Genomic DNA, 19,416 nt, shown 5'->3' on the forward strand with positions numbered 1-19,416 from the left:
CCTTTTCAGTTCTTCAAATTCGATCTGTGCCACCTCTCTTTGTTCTGCCTCGCTTCTCCATCTCCCCTCCATTTCCTCCAGTCTCGCCTTCAGGACTACAAGCTCTATAAGCTGCACTTCAAGCTTCCCACGTTCCTCCCGCTCCATTTCCAGTTCCTTCTGCATCTCTTCCAGCCTCACTTCGGCTATCCTCCCTCCCTCCCCGGTTTCCTCTGCCTCCCTTTTCTCCACTGCTTTCCTCATGGCCTCCGCCATCTCCTCTAGCCGCGTGTTTAGAGTCGCGGTCTCTCTCGCCTCTCTTTCCAGCCTCTCTCTCTCTTTCCGTTCGGCGTTGAGCTCCTGCCTCATCTCCTGCAGCGCCTCAGTCATCCCCTCGATTTTTACGCAGATCCGGCATAGGTATTCCCTATCCGTAGCCTCCTCGATCGAGCTGAAAGGGGTCTCCTCAAGGAAACACCACCTACCGCAGCCGCCACACTCGACGTTCGGCACTTCCGGGTCATCATTCCCTCCTTTCTTTCTTTCCTCGTTCGCCATGCCTCTGCGTCTCCCACGTCCGCGGGAACTTACCCGGCTACGTGACCACACGCGTAGACTAAATGACAGCAAACACTAAACTCATTCGTCGCTCTTCAGCGACGTGTCCCGCCAAAAATTCAAACGGCACCGTTCTAGCACCACGTGGCCCCGCTAAGCCAACTTCCCTGTCGCTACCGCCACATTTAGCCAAACTACCCCAACTAAACAATATCCCACACTCTGCGCTACTACCCCATACACAGTTGGATAACAGACTGCAAAGAGTGAAAACTCAAAATAGTGATGGTGATAGCGATGGGGCTTCTATAAAAACTCAGAGAACAAATGTAATCCCTTTATCCGATATATAAAAGAAAAAAAAAAAAACTTGTGGGAAACATTTACCCTAGCAAAAACTTCTTAAAATAATGGTAAAGTTTAAAATAAAGATCTAAAGTTTAAACATTTAGTTATGTTAAAATACACTTGGTAAAGTCTATAAATCTTGTTTCAGTAATTAAATGCAAACAGAACACAGACTTCGTAACCCTTCTTGCTGATAGCCTTTCCTTGCAAGCGTGAATGGTCAAAAGCCGATGCCATGATAGGCAGAAATACTGCGTAGATAGCACGCTTAGAGTGTCCAGAAAAAATTAATGGGGGATGTCTATCTTCTTTCCATAAACCTTTTCGGAGTTTACCCTTCCTGCACGTTTCACAGTAATCTGCGGCATGGATTCACCACACTGTTTTTGTGAAGTGTGGCAAAACGTATGCACCACCATAAGAAAAAAATATGACAATTTATTTAAGTACAACAGGAAGCCACGAGAGGGGAAGATGGCAAGATCCGATCCACCAAAAAGGACTGGGCCTAAGAGTGCAGTCTTGAAAGGCTTGGCCCATGAATCAGGACGATTTGAAACCTATGATGAATGCAGAGAACAAAGGGGTCGATCAGGTGAACAGTAACTAATATCTGACCCTAACATGCAGGGCAAGATCTGTTTTGTTTACCTAATATTTGTTATGCCACCAAAAACCAACGTTACTAAAACACTCAGCTAGGAAACTCAACCTTGGAACCTGGACTGCTGGCGTCCACCGAGACCAAACTAAATATGATAACAGTGCCACTCTTTAGCAACAAGTCAAAACATGAAAGTTGCCTTGCATAGCTACTCCAAGATGGCCCTGCGAGATGACACCAGTGGCCCTTCCGAGAATCTACGGAACCAGTCAGTGCAGCAGTGTAGTTCACGGAGTGGCCACCGCGGGAGAAACAGTGGCATTGCGATTGCATTTAGTTTGATTCTCTCATATGGATTGAAGCCACTTTTTCAAAGGAGGCTCCTATAGCAGTTTTCCAACCGAGTGTACTAGTCCCGTTGTCAAAAACTTAATTTCTTCCTAACAAAAGCCGGCATAAGTCCATTTTTTTTTTAGAAAAAGTTAACCTCGAAGGCTTCAGGGGGGGCCGTCCCCCCCCCCCCCCCCCCCTTCCCCCACCCACACAGTTTCCCCTAAAATCTGCCAAGAAACTGAGGGAAAAGTGAGGACGAGAGCAGGTGTGGATGTCAGGACACCCGAGCTCTGGTTCGAATGATTAGTGGGTACACCTAAAGCCAGGTGCCTTTGTCTTTACTGCACTCGTCAAAGACGTTCGAATGCGAGAGCCCAAAGCTGGATACCGGCGTTCTGCATTCGAATGTGTTCGACGAGTGCAGCAGAAACAAAGGCTGCCTTTGTCTCCACTGCACTCATCGAACGTATTGGGATGCAAATGCCAAAGGCCGCCCCCGGCGTTTGGCTCTCGCACTCGAACATCTTTGACAAGTGCAGTGAAGACAAAGGCACCTAGGTTTAGGTGCCTCTGCGTTCTGATGTCCCTGCACTCTCGTCTCCCCCTCTCCATCAATTTCTCGGCTCATAGAGTTCTGAAAGTTTAACACTGGCAGTGTGCGACAGTAGGCCAGCAGGATGGCATACTCTCCCCTACATGATACGGAATGAGCAGGATCGAAGACAGACAACTCCGGACAGAACGTCCGCAGTTTACAACTCTTTGGCGGCATGCGCTAACTAGCTATCATCATCGTCGTTTTTGACGTCACGGGTAGGGCACACTGGGACAGACTGCGCAGATCTTGGAACCTTCGGCTCGACAGTCAGCGTTATGCGCTGTATCGCGCAGCAAAGCCCATTTCGCGCATTGTTTTTATTTGGTGAAGTTATACTTGAAACCGTGCCACGCGTAGTCATGCTAACAAACACTTTTGGCACTAAGGTGTCGAAATGCTGGGATGGTGATGTACTGTTCTCCACCCCAGTACAAAAAGATGGACGATTAAAATAGAATATCCAGCGCTTTACCCCACTACAACATCTAGCTAGCATGGCGAATAGGGTGTATTTATTTTATTATTATTCAGACAAAATAAAGCTGAGAAAGAAATGTCTCATTAAATTGAAAATAGGAAAGCGAAATTCGGGAATCTCTAACCTGTGTAGTAAACACTTCAGTGAAAGCGACTCCGTGTATCTTGGTGGTTCCGATGTGTTTTGCAAGTGCTGATTTCTTATTAGTCCCAAGTTGATTCATTTTTGGTCTTTTTAAACCAGTAAACAAACATTTCCTCAAAACAACTGGCATTGACGGTGGCTGGCTTCCAGAGTCGTCTCAATGAAATCCCTGCTTGTTCACTCGATCGACGTGAAGCATGCGAGACCCCCTCGCGACCGAAGCCTTAAATTTAGTAAGTCGGTGACAATTAGCATCCCAAAAAATTAGGTATACACCTGCTATGAATTCCTACCGTTTGTATGTTTAATTTTTCGGTCCCAATTGCGCATAATGTGTGATGCGCTTTTCAGCGAGCAATTTTACATTTGTAAACAATTCTTAGTAAAAATTGGATAGAACTAATTAATCGATCGCCTGAAATTGCCGCGATGTGACAAACTTCTTTGCCGCGTATTCGATGCGGGAGGAGCTAATCCGTCAGTTGCTGAAGAGCATTAGCTCGTCAGCAACTGCGGTGTCGGCGAAATAGCAGCGGGCGGTGTCGTCACGTGAAACGTCACATACCTTGGTAGTTGCCAACAGATGGGCTTGCAAAACGCTGTTTTCACCAACCAAAAAAAAAAAGAATCTAGTTGCTATTGTTATCATTTTTTGACCGAATGTAAACAGCAATGGCCGCGCTGATGCTTGTTGGAAACGCATGTGCCCAACTTGCCGGACGAGTGTACTGCTCCACTTTTCGTAATTCTGGGTTCCAAACTGGCTCATGTGACGAAAAAATGTTGCAGATCACATAGGGTTATTATAATGTACGCTAGAGGTTCAAGTGGCGCTAGGGTGCCGACGCAAGTTGAAGCAGACAGCAACCAGTCGAAAATTGACTTCCGGTAATGCATTTCTATGGGGGAAAAAAAAATGGTGCAAAAACGGCTTCGCACGTGTATTTATGTGCACTGTCAGACACTCTCAGCGCGAACACGACGTCGGCGCTTTCTAGCATCGGTGATATATGTGCCAAACGAACGAAGGTATCTGGAAATTAAGGGAGACGGCCAAACATACTGTCGAACCCGGTTATATCACACCCGTATTTCGAATTATTGTTTATATGAAACAGCCCAAACATCCCCTAGAAAATTGCATTGTTTTTCTGTATCGAATGCCCATAACTCCCATGGAGGGGACACTCGATGTAGGGAACGAAGACGAAGGCGGTTCTTCGCTTCTCCCTATAGGTCGGATTGCGCCGGCCGGGAGCACATAGCTCGGGTTGCGGGGCTGGCAGACCGCCAAGCCAGCATACGCGCACCCGGGAATGCGCACGCGGGGATGCGCAGCGAAAAAGCAATTGTATAAAAATTTAAAAAAGCAACCAATAAAAACAAAAGAAGTGGAGGATGGCAAAAGCAAGGGGAAGGGCACCTGCGCGCGTGGGGAGGGCAGGGAGTGCCCGCTGTTGGAACGGTCGCGTGCGCTCATTTTCCCAAACACCGCTGTCACTGTGCAACTCCTTAGCCCCCCCCCCCCCCCCCCCCCCCCCAAAAAAAAAAAAAAGATTTTGTCAGGTGGAGTGTTTTGACAACAAGGGTTGAGCAATCACACTTTGAACGCCTTATGTTTGTTTACCCTTTCCTTTCCCCGTTATTGCTCCCGTTTCCGGCTTGAGCGGCGTCACCGTCAGGTCTCGACACCCCCCCCCCCCTGAGGTCACATGACCAGACCTGGGGGGGTCACGTAAACCTCAGTTTACCCTTTTTTATACTTTATTCGCTATCAATTTTACTAACCACTTCGTTCTGTTTTCTTTTTAAATCTAATAAAAGTTACTCGCTATCATCAAAACTGTATTGTGTTGTTATTTTATTTTATGACATGCTTTTTAGAGAGTGACAGCATGTGGCGACATGGTGTCCGCCCATCTTGACCTAAAACAAAGTTCTGTGTCACTCAGGGAATTTCACAAAAGTACTCAGAGGAAACCTGAAAAACTCAGGGAATTTGAAAATGCCAACTTGGTAGACACATTGAATAACTCTATGGCAGATCACTACCTCAAACTTTCGTTAATGCGGGACTGCTTTTTAAAAACTCTTTGCTGTTGAGAGGGTGCAAATGCATTGAACCCTATGGACGTTCGCTGGGGCCGCCAGATTTCTTCGTTGCTGCGAGAATTTCGTTCTTGAAAGGTTCAACTGTATTAGCAAAATATGATCTAAATTAATTTATCCCACCCAAAATAAATTCCATGGCTCCTTATTAAACACTGTGATTTTATCCAAGCCTCGGGTAAAAACAGTTTAGCTTTCTCGGCTCCCGATTGGACGCATCGCAGGTTTCTGCCGGGCAAGCTTTGTCAACTAACGTCCCAACTCTTTAGCCCCGCACACATGGTGAGAGATATCTCGCAGTGGCTGATGTTCGTTCTGAACCTTTCTTTATCCACCGGTGTATTTGGACGTCTGTACGGCAACAAAATGACTGAAAACTTGCAAATTAAGCACAGGTTGTGGATTGCTTGCTTTATAGAATAGCAGACACACAATTCAAGCTCGTGTCCGATTTTGTTGCTCGTGGGACGTCATTTTTTTAGCAGAAATTCACTTTTTCTGCAGTTCTACTGTCCCGCATGGTGGACAAACCAGTCATCTGCTCTTGTTCCCTGCGTAAGTGATGCATGACGGGAGTGCATTCAGGTACACACTTAATTCTCAGGGTGCAGCGAGCGCATGCACGTGTGGAGTGCCGGCGGCGAAACAAACTCACTTCATGTTGCGAGTGGCTGCGCATGGGCACGATTGCAGCGAAACAAACTCTCTATTAGTTTTCACATGTGGTCATGCACTGAGCACGAGCATGTAGCTTCGTCTTGCATCTTGTTCGCATGCAGAAGTTGCTTCGACGGCGTAGCAGAATTTACACTATCCTTGACAATAAAGAACAAAGAGGCTTACGCCGAGCCTAGACACTGGTGCAAAAGACGGCCGAGCCAGAAAACCTAAGCCAAGTCGCCACAAAATTATGTTTCGAAATGGCTGAATAGGCAAGACTGAACTGCCACCAAACATGTTCTGTTGTAGAACACAAAAGTACATCCCCTGACACGAGCGTCCAAAATATACTTACAATGGCTAGCGACGCCTCATAAAGGTCATGCAGTGACCCTCTGCTTGGCCGGTTAAGCCACACGCAGTGCCGTGCAGAGTACAGGACGACGCCCGTGAGCCAGCCGGTGCGGTGACTCCGGGCCTGCCCGTAGTGTTCCGCTGCTACCTTGGACAAGGCGAAAGCGAGCTCATCGATGCCATGATCCCCGGGACCTGTGGTGTATAACTATTGTGATTAAAAGTCTTACAGTCGCCGACCAATGTCACTTAGTCAAATGAAAATGAAAGAAGCGAGATGTCTTCTTCCACATTTTGCTGTTCTCTATTTTTGTTCCTTTTACATCTCTAGTTGTAAGATCAATGTTGACCAAGTTCTTTTTTGTTATCAACTTGTTCGCATTAAAATCTAAAATTTTACAACAGGGTAGAGTTGTAAAACCAAGAGGGGCTCCCAACACACGCATGCAGCCCCCAACCCCACTTCATGGAGGTTGTCCTACGCAAGTATGTAGCTGCGCTGTAGAGAAGCATGATACACATGATCTACACGGACTTTTAGCTGCATTCTTCCATGAATCTAATGTCCGCCTGGCCGTATAACTTATAACTGTCATAACTTTCACTTTTTCTTTGAAATCTGTAAATGTTAAAAAAGAAAACCTGTATAACCATAGCTAAAAAAAATCTGACACTTGAATTGCTAAAAACAGTTTGGGGACTTCCAAGAGCGATTATTGCATAAAACAGCTTGTCAATGGTCAGAGCCTAGCAAAGCTCAACCAGCATGGCACTGCCAACAGCGCTGATGTCACTTGCATGACACATCCACATGCCGTGCCAATCATACATGGAACGCATGAAAGCATGGCGGGCAGTCCATGCAGCGTTGACTGTTGGTGGCTGCGGAAGCTCGGCGCAGACACAGAAGCACCAAAGGCGAAGGATGGCACATGTTTTCTGTTGCAGCAATGTCCTTTTGCTCGGCACACCGCCAAAAAACATTTCGGATTGGCGTTCAACATTTCTAATGGTAATCGTCTTATCTGTATGTACTTGGCTGAAAGAACCGTGAGGACATTGAGAAAATCGTGTTCCGCAGTCAATTTACCTGCCCTTCGTAGTACACTATGTACTGGCGCGTGACGTTGCTCTGTGTTCCTAGTATTATATTTCTCTTTTTTAGATGGCTGCAAAAGACGAGGACAAAGACATTACAGCAGCACTGCCAATAGTTTCTCCATGTTGAGTGCTGAATCCCTGTGAAGCAGGATACGTTTCTCAAACCTTGCTGGCGCCATGGCCACAAAACGAACAAGTGATATCAATGCATGCCTTTTATATGGTCGGTGACAACTCAAGAAGGTAGGGGAAGAAAAAGGAAGGTGGGAGAGGACGAGATGGATGCAGCGCCGGCGAAGGGAGAGGGTTTGACCAGCATTGTGCCCGCTTCCTCCTCTCCCACCTTCTTTTCCCTGACCCTACCTCCTTAACCTACAACATAGTTCAAATCAAACTGCAAAATTTCTTCGAGGCTCGAGAGTGAAAGCAGCTTGTCAGGATGTATTTTGTGTGAATACCATTTAGCTGAAGCACATTGTTTTTGTGGACTCAAGGTACGTGGCTAAAAAGTCAATGCCAGATGCCAGGGATCTTTGTGAGAAAAAGAACACTTAAAAGATATCCTCGGCCGCAGTTGGCTCTTTAGGTCACATATTTGACGATAGGTATTGTTAACACATATTTATGTGAACACCAGGATGCTGTTTTGATGGTAACATACTAAATGGTGATAAAAAAAAAAAAAAAAAAAAACAAAGCTGGGAGTAGAAGCACATTATCTACCTTTCCCTACCAAAGAACAATGAAACGATTAGTCACCTGCTCAGGACTTTGGTCGTCTGCTTAGTTGTGGGCGACGCCTCTGCGAGCATCAACGACAGCCCCCATTCTAGCGTGCAGAGAGCCATACAGTGCTTCTGTAAAGGATGCCTTCACCATCAGACTTTTAACAGAGCGGTCACTCCTTTTTTTTTCTGCGCACCGAACGAAAGGACGGTACAGTAGCAGACGACGCCAGCGTGCACGGCTGCTGGCGTCACTGCGTGTGCTCCAAGCTTCCGCGGGTGCTTGCGGTCCTCGCTGCATGGAGCACTGGCTACGCACTCGCGTGCTCCCTTCAAGATTGGACTGCTCAGTGCACCGCTAGGAAAAGCAGTACAAAACATACCGCGACGATGCATCAGGGGCATGCACTGGTCCTCTGAAGTGTGCTTCGAACCATGTGCAGTGCAGGGTGCAGCACAGCATCCGCGTGAGTCAGCCGCGGCAGTGATTCGGGGCTCGTAGTGTTCTGCGGCTGCCTTGAAAAAGTAAGGGCCAGCTCTTCGCACCTCCTCTGAAAAATGTTTTACAACAGAGAGGTCAGTTATCTCCCTGCCTCTCATTGCCTTTCTGCTGTCCTGTCCTTTGTTCGAGAGCAATCGCTGCTATATTGTGTCTCAGCACGAACACCTTAGTCATACAAAGGAACGTGCAGATAAAGATCATTATTATTAAAGCACGTTTTACCTTCACGTTCAAACTTCGGGCCTCCTGCTTTCTCCTCGCGTGTGGCGGCAAGCGTCTGTTGAGGCTACCATGCTTCGAGACGATCCTCGCGTGGTTCAGACCTGCGTTAGATTTTTTTTTTTTTTTTAATTACGCCCTGGCAGCTCGTTTAAGCGCCTCTCGGCGTGTTCCCGCGCAGACAGTGACAGGCGAAGCATCAGATTCTACGCTTGCTTCGTTGGGCCTTCCTGTCTCGTTGAAAAACTGGATCGAAGTCTGTGTCGATGGCATGCAATCATTGCTATAGCGACTTGCGGTCATACGGAAGCTTCCAAAATTGTGAGCGCGCTCCTAAGCCTTTGCGGAGGGCTCTGCTAGCCGTCACGTCCGCATGTTCTACCGAACGATTTCGGGCGAGCGGTTGGTAAAGGCAGCTCAAGAAACAAATCGACACGTTGAGCGCACGAAACCCAATTCAAATCCGCTTGGATGGCATCAGCATTCAGCACCGACCGACCATTCCCGCCATTTCTGGTAGCGCCTTTGTTCCCGGACGCACCGGACTAAATTATGTCAAACGACTCCAAACGGAACTGAAGCACTAAAGTGCGGTGAACACTCACCTTTATGAATACCTCCTGTTCTTGGTGTTCTTGGAGATGTACGAGAGGTATTTGGCGGCTCTGGCGGTTCGCGATCGACGCCGGCACTCATCCGGCGAAACTGAGTGCATACATTGTTTTTGTTGTCAACGGCTGCCACTGCGCACGGTCAACCTCGTTCCACTCGAGAACTTGAGTTGCTTCAGCTGGTTATCGACGGTTAATACGTCGCCACTCAACACCCGAACGTAGAACGAAAACAAAAACATTGCCCCCGCGGCCAAGGGCGCCAAGGCGGAACAGAACGGAACCGTACCAACCAAAATTAAAGAATCAAGCAAGAAAAAAAAAAAAAAAAAAGTAAAAACAAACAAAAACAAGAAAAGTACTTTTTTTATATATTTTTACTTTAAAACGTCATCTAAAAATCAACAAAATAACAAAACCAGAAGTGACGTCATTTTTTTTTCAGCCAATCGGCGTTTCCAGTTTTACTGCCCCGAAACGCTTGTCTAATAGCGAGTTCGTTTCACGGCACTCGTGCCCACGCGTGCCCACTCGCAGCGTGGAACGGGTTCGTTTCGGCCGGCACTCCACGAGTGGTTGCACTTTCCGAGTTCGTTTCAGGGCTGACACCCCACGCGTGCATGCACTCGCTGCACCGAGAAAATCGGGAGTGCGCCTAAATGCAATCCCGTCATGCCTCGCTCCGGCGGGGCCGGCGAGGAGCGGGAGCAGACGACGAGGGTTCGTCTGCTACGATGTGTCGCGAAACCGGACGGAACAAGAAGTAGATTTTCTGATAGAAATCGCGTCCCGCGGGCCACGAAATCAAACGCGAGCTTGAATTGTGAGCGTCTGCTATTTCCCGAAGAAAGCAATTGACAACCCGTGATTTATTTGCAGGTTTTAAATCGCTCTGTTGCCGTACAAACGCTGAAATATACCAGTGTGTAAAGGAATGCTCAGAACAAACGTAACAACGGCCCCCGAGATATCTATCACCATCCGTGTGCAGGTGAAAAACTTAACATTTGTCGACAAAACTCCCCCGGCAGAAACCTCCGACCGCCCAATAAGCATCAGAGTGTCAGGTTATCCGTTGGAGTTTTGGGAGTTCGTAGATGATCGTAAGTTTAAGGCGTAGACTGGGGTTGATTTAAAATTAACAAGACGTTTATTAACTGGGATTACAATCGGTTACACAATGGTTACATTATGTCGGAAGGAAGAGCGGTCGTCCCGTCCGTATCGTACGGCGTCCCGGAGTCGTCTCTGTTGCGAAGGGGCTTCTCCTCGGTGAGACGTAATTCGACGCCTTGCTCCTCTGGCCTCGGAATCCCGCCCGGGTCACGTAAACCGGGGGGCCCGATTCTGGGGGCTCTACGGAGGTGCAATGGGAAAGCCCGGGCTGGACGAAATTTTTGGTCGACTGTCTGGGTCTCTGTCTGGCAGGCAAGGTGGCTCTCCGCGCGGAAGGCGCTTGACGCTGACACGCCCTCCTTTAAATATTATTTGTCCTCAAATCACTCCAACGCGTAATCCGCAAGGTAGGCCGGAGGTCTGCGCGTCCTTGACAGTTGCTGACCTGCAGCGTCATCCTCGACGTTGATGAGTGCTCCGTAGTTTTCTTTATCGCGCGTTGGGGCTTCGGATCCGTCCTCGTCTTCACGTTCATCGCTTTCATCTGCGCCGGAGAGCGCTCGGCCGACGCAGGTGTCGGATAACTCCGGTGCCGCTGGTGTGCGTGTATTGTGTCGGCGGAGTTGCTCGACGTTTGCCTTTCTTTCGTTTTGTCGTCCTTTTATGGAATGCAGCCTTTTGATGACCACGGTGGTTGGGGTTAGAAAGGACTTGATCTCGAACGGGCCCTCGAAGAACGGGTCCATCGTGCTTGACCTCGCTCCGATGCTGCAGTAAACGGAGTCGCCGATTTTAAATCTCGGGGTCTTGCTCCTTGCGTCATACCGGCTTTTGGCCGAAGCTTGAGAGTTTTCCAAGTTGTTTTTCGCGTCGTGCCGCTGTCTTGCCAACCTGTGGAGTCTAGTCGTCTCGTCTAGGTCAGCCTCAACTGTTCCGATGTTGAGCTGTCCGGGAAGTTTCGGGACGTAACCGTGCATGAGTTCGAAGGGGCTGAAGCGTGACGAACTCTGTCGCGAAACGTTGACAGAGAAAACTGCCTCGGGTAGAATCTTCTCCCAATTCTTGTGAGGTTCGATGAGTTTTCGAATTATATTCTTCAGCGTCCCTACCATCCGTTCGACAAGACCGTTGGCCTGAGGCCAGTAGGGTGGAGAGGTCACGTGCGTGATTCCAAGTCGTCTGTACAGAGCGGCAGTCTGTTTGTTGACGAAGCTTTTAGCCTGGTCGGTGACGATTGTCGTGGGCACGCCAAATCTCGGAATCCAACGATTCAAGAGGTAGTCGACGTAAAAGTGTGCTGATGGCACGGCGACAGCGTCAATGTAGCGAGTCGCGTGGTCGATGCAAACGAGGACATGCCTTTGACCGTTGCTTTCTTCCAGTGGTCCGAAATGGTCGAGAGAGACTGTCGTGTTCGGAGAGTCCGGAACTGCGCGAGGTTGCAGAGCGCCTTCTCGAGTTGTGGTTCGTTGGTTCACGCGTTGCTGGATCGCGCTTCCCCGCTTGTTCGCTGCAGCGCAAGTGAAGCCACCGGGCTTCACTCGCTTGGGATACGATTGGTTACAAACTCGCATCCGCCCACTGATTTCTATGGACTTCTTCCAAAACCGACGCGCCCCATCGCGGCGAAATACCACGCAGTGCACTCTGGGAACTAGTTGGCCACTCAGTTTCGGTTTCGACTGAGCAGCTTCATCTCATGCTATCACGCCGCGACCGAATGCGCTGCTTGCGTTTTTGATTATCTGACTTTTCACGAACGTACAATACACTTATTGTCGAGCGATACAAAACGAAGACCGGGGCACTTTCCTTGGTTCCCGAAACACCGGATATTATGAGTGCGTGTGCAAACGTAATAAGACGTGGTTTAGTCACCTCACCCCACGAGTGCATCTTCGAGTTCAATTTCAATGATCCCGTCTAGTACAAGTGAACTAGACCTGAAATTTGGTCATCTGGAGCCTTACACGTATTTTGTTTGCCAAACGTCCGCTTCTTGTTACTTCATTTAGCAAAAAGCAAGCCGCATCCTCACAGGAGAATCAAAGTTGAACCCAGCGTTGACGCATGAATGTTTAAGGAAACGCAGTAAATTCGACCTCACTACCGCACAAAAGTTACTTTGATGTCTTCCTCGTGTCATCATATATCTCCCGATCAAATTTTATGCTGATAGAAGATGAAGTTTTCGCAAACGCTGAGATCGGCTAGCTACGACGGAGGCCCTAACAAGCGTCCCCTACTCCTCGCTAAGCCTTTTTGGACAAGCATTACTGACGCCCAAGATCTGTGCCTGAACGGTGTGCCCAAAATGATCTCGGCATACTCAGGCAGGAAGAAAGCAAACGCATAATAAATAATATGGCCATTAGCAACCGTCAACCACGCTTTGAATAGTTTCGTTCGTTTGGTTCATGCACGTCCGGCGCACTTCCGGCGAACGGTGCAACATTCTTCACACAAGTGCTCGACTTTTGCTTTCTTAAAACGGTCTGTATGTGCGAATGTGCCTATTAGCCCCGAGAAGTTCGCGTGGCGCCCCCTTACGGCGAACCGGGGTGACGTCACGGCGAGGAAAGAATTTTTCCCCGACTCGGCCCGCTCGCCCTGTGGAGGCTGTGACAACGCTAGCTGACGGCGCGCTCGTTTCTATTTAATTTTTTTGGAGGCGTGTTTTTCGTAGGAAGTGTAAATTTTTATATGAGCCTTTACTGAGGTATGGCCTGTAGCTACAGGCGAAACTTCAACCAACATTTTAAGCATGCTTGACAGGGCAGGCAACGCATGAATCGCAGCTGCACTGTTAGCAAGTCCCGTGTATTTGGCGAATATTTGGGGCGAAAAACACGCCTTTTACACAAATTACCATAAATTTACACGATGAGTAACGGATAATTCGTTCAGAAATCATGCGAGGTTGTAAAAAACCTGTTTTGGTTCGGTCATACACGCATAACCGTGTAGCCGACCTCGAAAACACGCATCGCCCCCGGCGACGACCGCGGCATTGCCGGCTATCGAAGCACCGGAATGCTTGGGGACACACTTAGAAAGGACCGTCGAGACAAATACCGCGGAAAGAAACATGTCTCGGAGACAGATATGCACCAAAAGCAATTGCGCCATGTCGCAGGACGTTGGCGAAACCCACGCTTACCGGGCTCGCCGCCATCTTCTGGTCGATGGCAATGCGGCTTGCTTCATGTCGCCCATGTTTGTATTTAGTTTAGGGGTCCTGATAACAGTTTCTTAGACACCACAAATAAAGCTATGGGTCTAATTATTCGTTCCAAACAGTTAAAATGGATATAAAAAGCGTGTCCTCGATGTGAACACGTGACATTGCAGTTGGTTTCGTTTTTGCTTCAACCTTCAACTGCAAGCGATCTGGCGATCTGGCCACGGCGCAAGCGCAACGCCGATGTACGCTGGAAGCAAGCGCCGGTTGGCTTTCGTTGTTTTTGTTTGACCGGAGAAAATCTGGCAAGTACGCATGGCGCCGCTACTGTTTTGGTTTGACGGGACGCGAGAAGCTTCGCATAGAGCTTCGGAGTTTGCGAGCACATAGTGAAGACGTGACCGGAGAAGTGCCCCTGTGATGTTCCTGGAAGACGGAAAGTAGCATTCGTAATCGTCGTGTGTGCTTTGAAAGCGGAGGGAGTCACAGGGTCCACGAGTTCGCAACCACAAGCCAAGGTTCACGACAGCGCGGCGTTGACTTCGGCGATCTCGTTCTGTTTGGTGCAACCCGGCGATGCGAAAAAGAGCTGAAACATTCGTCGTGTGTGGTGCGGTGCTTTGTATTCCGGGTCTGTTTGAACCACGCTTTTAACACGGAGCGCAAATTGTTTGTTGCGTGGTGGAGGTTCAACGGGTACAGTCCCGTCGTCGTCAGCTGATCCGGTCCAGCTGGTCCGGGAGGACGCAGCGAGCGTTTTTAAAAGTAAATCTTCCCTCGTTCCGTTTCAAACTGTGGAAGTATCCAGACACATACCGTGAGTAAGAAGCAGCGGGCGTTTTCAACAAAATTACGTTGTTTTAATTGAATAATGGACTCCGAATTGTCGTCTTAAATCTGCCGTTTTTTATGCTTCGTGTTGGACTGCGTTTGCATAGCGACGCACACCCCTCGAGTATGATTCGGTCCTGCAACGAGTTTGTTGCGGCAATCATGCGGCGTGAATAAATAAGGGCAAGGTTTCCAACCTGCCCACAGATGCATGTACTGAGACCATCTTTTTATGTTGTGAACGTGGTGCTCTTTCTTTATTTTGGAAGACGCGTTGGTGCATTTATTATGGTACAATCACTTGAGAGTTGAGAAATTAGAGAGCGAGCAAGCTTTCTCTAGCAGGTACAAACTGCTCTAAAGCAGGTAAAAAACGGGAAGCTTAGGACGGTGCGGACTCCGTGTTTCGCGCTTTTCGCAAGGTGACAGGGTAAATGCTTTTGTGAGATATGCGGAATATGCAAGCGATTTTGTTATGCCCGTCGTTTGCGTCTCTCCATGGCAAAACGAATAAGATGATCTACTACAAAGGCGCAATCACAAGCCAAGATTTAAGATAGCAGTCGTTTGCTTCGGTGATCCGTGTAGCTGTATTTTACCCTGCTCTCTGCAACACCGTGACATGACGAAGAGCTGGAATGGTCACGGTTTGTGCTGGCCTCCCGGTTGACAGATACCCGCGTCGCCCGCATCGGCACCGAGTGCGCTTGGGCTGTTGATGCTCCAGCCTTTCATACGCGGCTTGTCGCCAGCTCATCCTGCTGCTCAACGGTGAGGAAGCGGCGAGAGTAACCTCGGAAGTGAATGTAAATCCTCGTGCATTCAGTTATCCGGTGTCAAAGTGTGGAAGATGTCCAACGTGTACTGAGGGCGGGAACTACGAGCGTTTTGCCTTGCTTTTATAACCGGAACCAGACCAACGAGATAACTGCCTTGCGTACTCTAAAATGACGGAAGCAATAAGTGTCAACAGGTCGAGTACGTCACCGGGGATGTAGGCGAGATGGTGCACACTGTTTAAACGCTTGCAGTATCCACGAGTGGTACCAGGAAAGCGACGTCAACAGAGAAGGAGCTCGCGATTCAGCATAATGCACTGCTACGGGCCCGTGTGCCCGTGTATCTTCAAAGTTCGGGGTGGTGGCAGTATAAAAAAAAGACGCATCAGCGCCCCACACCAGTGTTCACGAATAACACCGGTCACAAACTCCCAAGCCCCACCGCTCTTCTCGACACCGACACGACATACGACAACAAACTGCATCAAAACGCCCCAAAAGTGAAGGCGTCTGCTCCCGTACTGCAACTGCTGCAACTAGCGGAAGTGAAGTGTTGGGCGGATGTCCGGATGTCCTTCACAAAAATATATAAAAAATGCTTTGCGCAAGGATCATTTTCATTTATTATTGTATACGTAATGACAAAATTCCAATAATTAGTTTTTCTATCCGATTCATGCTAGTCGGACTGCTCATAACACTGGTCAAGCAAGAAAATAACAAAAATTTGAACTTTTTCATGACCGGTTTAAGAATTATTGTTAACATATCATTATTTATTGCAACGGACTAACATTATAGATTGTGCCTCCATACTTTTTAAATGCAAACAGTTCTAACACACGGCTGTCCATTGCGCCGTGTTTTGTGTATTCTTCTATAAATCTGTAATGGTCAGTGACCAAGGAGCTCACCCGCACATGTCAAGCTTATATGCGCCGCGGGGAGAAATGGATATCGAGTAAGCGTCCCGCCTGGTGTTAAGTCATTCTTTTTCAAATTACACACCGGCACCTTAACTGTAAAGACATGGATGAAAGAAAAGGGACTATTCGTCCCGTGGGGCGACCACTGTTTTTTGTGTAAAAAGCCCGAGACAATCGAGCATGTATTCCTGGAGTGCTGGGATGGCGTCTTCTTCTGGGATGTCCTCCAACGCACCCTGAAGAAGGATTTTCCGTTAGACATGCAGGGAATTAGATACCTTCCAGTTGAAAACGAGGACGGCGTGCCCTTTGATATGATTATCTTACTGGGCCTGCATAGTATTTGGCGGTCTCGGATGGCTACACGCCATGCCGATATCGACGCGCGTGAGGCTCGGGAATATTTCGGCGAGAGTCTTGCCTTGATTGTAGAAGTACACAAGGCACAGAGCTGCGTGCCAGATTGGATTCAATGTGCGGAAACCGTTAGGCATTTGAAATCATTTTAATTTATTCTACTAGCCCAAAGGCCGGCTGGTAGAAAGTAACACTGTCATTTCTGCTGTTTTACTACCTCAGACATGTACGCAGTGAGTGACTTGTAAAAACGGCAATAAAGAAAAAAAAAAAAAAAAAGGAAGTGTCGGGCGTTGTGTCGGTTGTTGTGTTTGTGTATATGTCGGTGCCGTGTAGCTGTGAGCTGTGTTGCCTGCGTTGTATGTAGGGTTGCTGTCTGGCCGTGGTCGTTCACAGTGTTAACAGACTCGTCTTTTTTTTTTTTTAAACAGGCTGCTAGAAATCTCGATAGGTGGCGCAAGTTACCGCCCAATTCTAAATAGTTTGCTCAAGTTATTTATCCATGTGAGTTCGGCATTCGTTTTTTTTTCATTTTTTTTTTTGTCTAGCGGCTCGTTGAAGCTATTGACGCCGCCGACCGCCGACAACACACGTACGTACCTTTGCAAGTAGCTACGTCCGCCGCTTGGAGACTTTACTGTGTATAAAAGACATCGAACGAGAACTAACGCGCCCTGTGTGCTTTCAATTCGTCTGAAAGGCGCGCGGCTCGCTGGGCTCGTCTCTCGCCTGTTCTCGGCCGCTGGCCGCCATGTTTCATAAGGAACACGCTCGAAACGGTTTTGCGGAAGGCAGACACGGTGTAGCGTGTTAAGTTTACACAGCAACTCATGTGTAGACGAAAAACACAGATGGCCTCGTTTAAAACGAACACGTTTCGACGTGTCCGCTATGGGACAACGGTTTACACGTCTGGGCGTGTTATTTTTGCTAACAGTGTGGTATATGAAAATAAAGAAATATGGCCACAATTGCAGGAGCATCACTGTAGATTTACATCTCGCACAATAAATGCTGCTGAGGGTCTGAATGAATTGGCAGGTTATGCATATTATTTTTTTTTTGTATCTCTGTTTTTAAACAAGATCGCCGAAGCAGAAAAGCTGCATGCTGCTCGAGCAACATGTTAAATACAGCCTGGGCCATCAAGAAAGAATCACAAGTAAGACAGCCCAAGTGCAAGGGAAAAGTAAAAAAAAAAAAAAAAAAAAAAAAAAAACAATGAACATTTATTATATACATTGCTTGCATTTGACCTTTGCTGGATTCGGATAGTATTTCAACGAACTACACGGGTGGTATTTGAGGACTTGTTTATATCAACTTTCAAGTAATGTACAACAAACGTAAGCGAAGGTGTCTAGCTCGTTATTAGCCCCTTAGGTTTCCACGTCTCTTTGGGTTCGGGCAAGCCAGCGGGCACGGAGAGAGTAACTAAATATCAGTGCGTCGTATTTTAACCGGACGACGCGGAAACCTCCTCCACCGACGAGGGCGACCCGCGGTACCGAAAGCGCGCAAAATGTGACGCCTTTGGTCCGGGGCTTACTACTGGTCAGAGCCACTAAAAGCTTCTTTTTAGTCAAAATACAAAACTTAAGTGGCGCGAACCGTTTCAATTATTTATAAAAGTAGTTTTTGTTCAGTATTGTAGATAAGAAAAGAAACACATGCAGTTTATAAAGTACGGAAACAAGAAAGGACTAGGGAGGCTCTAGTGAGGGTGGGCGCACCTCAAAACCTGGAGAGCGTTTGCAATTTAATGGCGGCGCCAGAGGGAGAGGATTCGAGAAAGGATATGCGCCAGTGTTGCCTGCACGAGAGCAGGCGCCCGCTCTGTTGCAACTCTGTTGCTCCATGCGCCTTTCCTCCTCTTGCCTCCCATTGCAAGCAACGAGCGCCTTGGCGCAGCCTCTCTCGCTTCCTTCTCGCTCCGAGAATTGCAAACGTCGAGCGGAGAAAGCAAAGTTGCCAGACAAGCAGCAACGTCCAAGATGGCGGAATTTACCATTTTTCGCGTTAAAAAAATACTTAACCTATCGCAACAAAACTGGTGGCTAATCATTTATACCTTGTGTAAATTATTCAAGCACATTAATGGGCTTTTATGACTTGAGTTAGGCAAGAAAACGACCCTTTGCCCCATAGACTCCCAGCAAAATTTAGCAATTAAATGGCGTCCATGTCCCGTGATCGCCGATCTAGCAGTTGCACCCACCCTCACTTGAGCCTCCCTAGAAATGACCCGTTGACATACCCCCACCAAGCGGTGGAAAAGGCGGCGCACACTAGAAAGGAGTAGTGGGATCAGGCGCCACGGAAAGGTCCCGGATGTACGCAGCGGCGCTGTTGTCGTATCAACAGGAGGTTCCGACCGGCTCCGAGTGATCCGAAGGCCTTTGGCGAGAAGCTTCGTCTTGCAATTCGGCCGTTTCGCGGTATGGCAGCGCGAAGTGGCTCCCATGCTGAACTGATCTTTACCCCGTGTTTGCTGTCGTTTGTGTCCAATAAAGTGTCATGCCGAATTAGTGCTTAATCGCGCAGCAAATGCAATGAGAGCCGCTCTGGCTGCCCGCTGCATACAGCCTATCCAGAACATGCTTTAGTGGCGTCCTCTCGCGCCGTCGACATGGAGCGCGGCAGCCGTGAGCGCTCGCGATGAGCCCACTATCCCTCCTCTAGTTCACGGCCGCTCAAGCAACCAAGGACGTCACGAGGGAGGTTATTTTTTGCTTTTTTTTTTTTGTTATTTTAATTTGCCTATACGTTTTAAAACAAAGCGAATTTCGAGAAAATAAAAGTTCCATTAAGTTACTACTTTCAGTGCACTCAGGTTCGGAGCAAATTAAAACCCAGTAAAACGTCCTTGCAGGGCCCCTTTAAAAGGCGGTCCAACGATGGCA

General features: G+C 48.1%; 1 protein-coding gene across 3 annotated transcripts; it reads right to left on the reverse strand.

Moving 5' to 3' along the window:
• Positions 1-949: 949 nt before the first annotated feature.
• On the reverse strand, positions 950-9,613 carry LOC120846847. 3 transcript variants are annotated; one of them, XR_005717129.3, is made up of 5 exons: positions 9,318-9,613; positions 8,716-8,816; positions 8,026-8,542; positions 6,167-6,360; positions 957-1,445 (listed from the first exon to the last, which is right to left on the reverse strand). XR_005717129.3 is itself a non-coding variant. In XM_040218743.3 (4 exons), exons 1-4 carry the CDS (start codon positions 9,406-9,408, stop codon positions 1,173-1,175), a joined length of 726 nt encoding a protein of 241 aa, XP_040074677.1. In that variant the 5' UTR covers positions 9,409-9,508; the 3' UTR covers positions 955-1,172. The 3 variants fall into 3 exon arrangements, 1 of the variants encoding a protein (XP_040074677.1); XR_006077588.1 differs by having other exon boundaries at positions 950-1,445; positions 6,167-8,542; positions 9,318-9,510; XM_040218743.3 differs by lacking the exon at positions 8,716-8,816 and having other exon boundaries at positions 955-1,445; positions 8,375-8,542; positions 9,318-9,508.
• Positions 9,614-19,416: the final 9,803 nt, after the last annotated feature.

Source organism: Ixodes scapularis, unplaced genomic scaffold (assembly GCF_016920785.2).
Source record: "Ixodes scapularis isolate PalLabHiFi unplaced genomic scaffold, ASM1692078v2 PGA_scaffold12__126_contigs__length_90152505, whole genome shotgun sequence".
NCBI lineage: Eukaryota > Metazoa > Arthropoda > Arachnida > Ixodida > Ixodidae > Ixodes > Ixodes scapularis.